Raw genomic sequence first — 5,276 nt, 5'->3', positions numbered from 1 at the left:
CCCAACAGGCGGCTGGGGGCGGGCCAGGGCTGCTGATTAAAGGGCGCCTGGAGCTGCCTGGTGGAGACAGGTGCCCAGCAGCCCAGGAAGCCAGCCAGCGCCCGCCCCAGGTAAGCCAGCACGGAGGGTGGCGGGATGGCTGTCGGAACCCCGAGGCAGGCAGGCGGCTGGCCCCAGCTCCTGTGTGCTAAGGAGAAGGTCAGGCTGGCCAAGCCCGGGAGGCGGGGGTCTCTGCCAGGGCTTTCTTCGACGACTGCTTCCCACCCAGCTGCCAGCCCCGGGGCGCAGCGAGGGAGCTGGCCCCAGCTCCCAGCCAATGTGTCTCGGGAAGGTGCTGTACGGCTGTGCCCGAGGACGCGGGCGGCCATTCTCCCTCCGCGGACCCGCATGGGGGCACAGCAGGCGGCCCTCTCGCCAGGCGGTGGGTGGTGCTAGTTCGGGCTGGCCTGCGACACAGCCTCATCACAGACGGGGAGAGCCAGAGCCGGTGCTGGGGCCCGCCTTCCCGCCCCTGCGGCCCCGGGCCGTCTTCCTGGCTTGACCCTGCACTGCAGCTCCCAGAACAGACAGGTGGTGGGGTGGGGGCCTTGACTTGGGACCGCTCTGGGTGGTGTCAGCTTCTGTGCTTTCGCCTGGCAGCTTTCATTTCACTTGCCCCTGAGCAAACTACCATGTCTGAGGCACCTCGGGCTGAGACCTTTGTCTTCCTGGACCTGGAAGCCACCGGGCTCCCCAACCTGGACCCCGAGATTGCCGAGCTGTCCCTGTTTGCTGTGCACCGCTCTTCCCTGGAGAGCCCGGAGCGCGACGAGTCTGGTGCGCCCGTGCTTCCCCGGGTCCTGGACAAACTCACGCTGTGCATGAGCCCGCAGCGTCCCTTCTCGGCCAAGGCCAGCGAGATTACCGGCCTGAGCAGCGAGTGCCTGGCACGGTGCCGGAAGGCCGGCTTCAATGGCGCTGTGGTGCGCACGTTGCAGGCCTTCCTGAGCCGCCAGGAGGGCCCCATCTGCCTGGTGGCCCACAACGGCTTCGATTATGACTTCCCCCTGCTGTGCACGGAGCTGCAGCGCCTGGGCGCCCAGCTGCCTCAGGACACGGTCTGCCTGGACACGCTGCCGGCGCTACGGGGCCTGGACCGCACCCACAGCCACGGCACACGGGCCCAGAGCTGCAAGGGCTACAGCCTGGGCAGCCTCTTCCGCCGCTACTTCCAGGCCGAGCCCAGCGCCGCCCACTCGGCCGAGGGTGACGTGCACACACTTCTGCTGGTCTTCCTGCACCGTGCCACAGAGCTACTGGCCTGGGCGGACGAGCAGGCCCGCAGCTGGGCCCAGGTTGAGCCCATGTACACGCCCTCTGATGGGCCCAGCCTCGAGGACTGAGCATCAGGGGCCCTCGACGCGCACTCCGGGACAGGCCCCTCACCGTGGGCAGCACCAGCCTGCAGCTGCTCATCCTGGCAGGCCCAGAGCTGCATGCATCCTGCCGCCCCCTGCACGGGGCAGCTCCAGGTCCAGAGAGCTGCCTCGCCCTCCCAGGCCCTGGCCAAGCTAGCCCACCCGGCTGGTGCTCAGCGCAGTTGGCTGCTATGGGCGCCTGTCCCTCCACGTGTCCGCCAATAAACTCCCTCAACTGCTCACAGCTACCTTGCCAGCTGCCCCCACAGTCTGCTGCAGGTGGCAGGGAGGAAGCCAGGCCAGGAGCTAGCGCAGAGCCTCTGGCCGCCCCTTGTGGCTGTCCGTGCGAGCAGTGGGACCTGCGTGGGGGTGCGGGAAGGGTGGGGGCCAGCCGTAAGCAAACATCAGCTGTCACGCTAAGGGGCAGAGGGAGCTCTGGGTCCCCAGGCACAGGCCGCTTTCTTGGCAGCTCTCCCTCCTTGGCCTGGATTATCCGGCTGCGCGGTCCCCCATCATCACCTCAGGGCCCTGGAAGTCCGTGAGCCCACACTTGGGGGTCTTTGCATGGAGCGTAATGGGGAGCAGAGCCCTCAGCCACTGCCTGCCCAGGTGCACAGGGGCTCTAGAGTATGGATCCCATGCTACCTCCCTCCCCTCGGAGCTCCAGCCCTGCAGGCCCACACGCTCCAGGAGGCCAGGTCTGGGCCTGCCCGGGCCCCAACAGGCACTTCCACAGCAAGGGCCCCGAGGGCCAGGGCCAGTGAAGTGTGCTGGCCGTGCTGGGTGGCCCAGGATGGCCTTCCTGGGCCCGTGGCCCTTGCACTAGGGGAGGCGGCCACCTCAGCTGAGCTCTGGGAAGCTGATTCTGTCTGTGGGCCTCACCCGTGTCGTCAAAGGATGGGCAAGGTGGGGCAGGATGTCCGGGACCAGGAAAGCGGGGTGGGTGGGGTGGCCACACCCAGGAGTGACTCGCAGGAGCGGAGCCCAGAGCCAGCCGGGCCCGTTTGGGCCCCCTAAGTAGGTCACGGTGGGTAGAGGCGCTGCAGCGCGCGATGTGGCAGGTGGTGAGGCCAACGGCGGCAGCCACCACGCCATCGCTGCCATCCAACCAGCTTGCGCACAGGCTGGCCAGATGTGATTCCGTTTCACGGCGGGAACAAACTAGAGCAGGCTCAGAGCAGGAAGAGCCGGACGGAGGCCGGCCAGAGGAGGGGGAGGTCTGCGGGTAGCTAGCTTGAGAGCTTCCCAAGGAAGCATAGTGGGGCCTTGGCCTGAGCAAGCACCTACTTAGGGGTGCCACCAGGTTGGACCAGCTTGGCTCCAGGGGTGAGTACAAAGGGCCCCTCCTCTGATAGGCAAGACAGGAATGGCGCAAACCCTGGCCCCAGGGGGTTGCTGGACGGCAGCTGGTGGTCAGTGCTCCCTGCCCCTCACTGCTCCAGGTGGCCTTGGTGGTGCCAGGGGCCTCACACTGGCCTTGCCTCGGGCACCTGCTCTGATTCTGCCCTGGCACAGCTCTGTGCCTTCCGTGCGACGCAGCCAGGCTGGGCTGAGAGCAGGGATGTGGTGAGTGGGTGACGACGCTCTCCCGGGCGCGAGCGAGCGTGAATGAGTGTGCCTGCGCACGTTTACTGTGCCTTTCAGTGCCATGCAAAGGATGTGAGCACACAGTTTACAAAACAAATGCTACTAGAGACAAAATCTGCAAAACGATAGACAATGCCAAGGCCGTGGAAGCTCAGAACTCCCTGAGTGGCTTTGTGCAGAAGCCTCGGCCTCGGGCGGCTACTCGACCTGGGGCGGCTACTGCTGACCGGGTAAAGACAGAGCCACACAGATGCCTCCTGAACCCTGAACTCGCGCCCTCCACGCCGCGGGCGCCTCCTGGCTGGCTGGATAGCAGTGGGGACGCCGAACGAGAGCTTCCGAGGCCGCTCGCCGCACGCTGGCCGTTGAGCACGGAGAGGGCAGGAGAGGGCTGAGGTAGCATTGTGGGGTGCTGGTGCTTGCTAAGTGGACACAAGAGTGAAATGAAGGCTGAATGGGTCCCAGGCCCTGAAATACAAGTGAGAAAAGCGCCGCCTAAGCCCTGCGAGTAAAAGCCGCCCACCTTGAGTTGAGCTCTAAGGCTGCCAGGGACGTGGTGGAGGGGCCCCGTGAGGGAGGGCGCACTGACAGCCACCCCAAATTGCAGTGACCCGAAGCAGGGCCTCTCCATGCGTGGCCTGCCCCGCGACTGGCCACCCGGCACTTCAGCCAGGTCCGCATGTCTTTGTCATGTGTCACTCTCCAGCCAATAAAATCGAGCTCCTTTGTTGTCAAGCCCAGCCCCAGCCCTATCGGGCCTCATTCCCTTTGCCGGGGAGGCAGCTTGGAGTGGCAGTAACGCCAACTTCGCAGCACCGCAGTCGGGCAGTCTGTGTGTCAGCTCGAGCCCCAGGGCCATGGCCGGTGGGCGGGGCGCCGTGGAAGCTGGCACGGAGCTGCCGGCAAAGCAGGATGCGTCTGGAGGGCCTCCTTGGTTTTCGGGATAACCTAAGTGGAACTAGGACCTCGCTGTTCAGTCATGGTGCTGCTCAGCAGCTGTCTGGAAATCCTCAGCCCTCACCCTCTGGGTCGTGTAACACCCAAAGACCGGCCACCAAGTGCACCTGCCATGGCCCACTGGCCCCACTCGCGGGCTGGGCCCCAAGAGAAGTGTGCGCGTGCGCACCCAGAACAGCCGCCAGCCTTTCCCAGCTCGCCCACCAGCACGTGAGGGCTGCTGAGAACTAAGAGCACTTTGGAGACACATAGCAACCTGGGCTCTCAGTAACTAGGAAGAATGGGGGGCCAGACCCAGGCCCAGGCCCAGCGCACTGCTGCTTGCCCTGCGCCGGGCTGGCCCTGGACACGATGGCCCGTCACTGGCTGACGGGTCACATCAGGCCGCCAGGTGCCTGCCAATGGGGCACTTGGGATAGCGGCCGAGTGAATGCGACCGCACGCACGGAAGGACCGACGCTCGGGGGGCCGAAGCACCCCAGCTGCTCGCGCATCGGCCGGTGCCCATGGCCTTGTTTCGGGCAGCCCTGGCCGGCGCACTGTTGGCTCTGCATCGAGTGGGCCCTGCCCACGAGCAGCACTAAGCACAGCCCCTCCCGTACCCGTCAGGCGCAGGCCCTGCCCCCCCCACATGCCCCGGACTCCCTGGCTTCCATCTACCTCCACGCCCCTGGCCAGACACGGCCGCGCCGGCACCGGTCTTAGCAGATGCTGCTTTGTCGAGCCCGGCCGCTGCCTTGTGCTGCCAAGGCGGCGTCCGCAGGTGCCTTGCCCAGGGGTGCGCCTCACCCAGTTTGGGAGCGAAGATTTTGTTATCTCCAATTGCATTGGACAATGCCTGGCAGTGCCATGGAACTAAGGGGCCACCAGCTGGCACCCTCCGTGCCCTGGCTTGTCCAGGTAGGGAGCTGCAGGGCTCCTGCCTGCCACCCCCAACACATACGGCCCAGGGAAGTGCGCCAACAGCCTGGCTGCTGGCTCTGAGGGAGACCGAGTGCCCACCGCACCCTTCCCAGCCGGCGACTGTGGAGCTCGGGGAGCAGGGGGGCGCAGGAAACCTCTGCCTTGCACGCACCGACCACGGCAGCCCCGCCTGCTCTCAGGCGTCGGTGGCAGGTGGCCCGCGGTCTGCATTTCAGACAGGCGCCTCCTGTGCTCTAGAAGGGACTGCCTGGGTCGGGAGGCTGCTTAGGGTACTGAGATGCACAGACATCCCCCAAAGCTGAGGACACACAGCAGGGAGGTGTTTCCTTCCAAGGGAGCGGACCCCAGCATTGGGATGGGCTCTCCCCCAGGCCCCGCCCTGCCTGGAGCCCCTCTGCCGCGGAGTGGTCC

At 66.2% G+C, this 5,276-nt stretch overlaps 1 protein-coding gene across 1 annotated transcript; it reads left to right on the top strand.

The window, feature by feature from the left end:
* On the top strand, positions 1–1,628 carry TREX2 (three prime repair exonuclease 2). Its single transcript, XM_004695207.2, has 2 exons — positions 1–110; positions 640–1,628. Exon 2 carries the CDS (start codon positions 672–674, stop codon positions 1,380–1,382), a length of 711 nt encoding a protein of 236 aa, XP_004695264.1. The 5' UTR covers positions 1–110; positions 640–671; the 3' UTR covers positions 1,383–1,628.
* The last annotated feature ends 3,648 nt before the right edge of the window (positions 1,629–5,276 follow it).

This window comes from Condylura cristata, unplaced genomic scaffold (assembly GCF_000260355.1).
Source record: "Condylura cristata isolate star-nosed mole 26May11 unplaced genomic scaffold, ConCri1.0 scaffold00057, whole genome shotgun sequence".
Lineage (NCBI taxonomy): Eukaryota > Metazoa > Chordata > Mammalia > Eulipotyphla > Talpidae > Condylura > Condylura cristata.
Note: the sequence above shows the minus strand (reverse complement) of the source record. Positions and strands in the feature narration are given on the sequence as shown.

What these genes read in the sequence shown, in the direction of transcription:
- TREX2 (XM_004695207.2), top strand. Translation starts at nt 672, where the DNA reads ATGTCTGAGGCACCTCGGGCTGAGACCTTTGTCTTCCTGGACCTGGAA.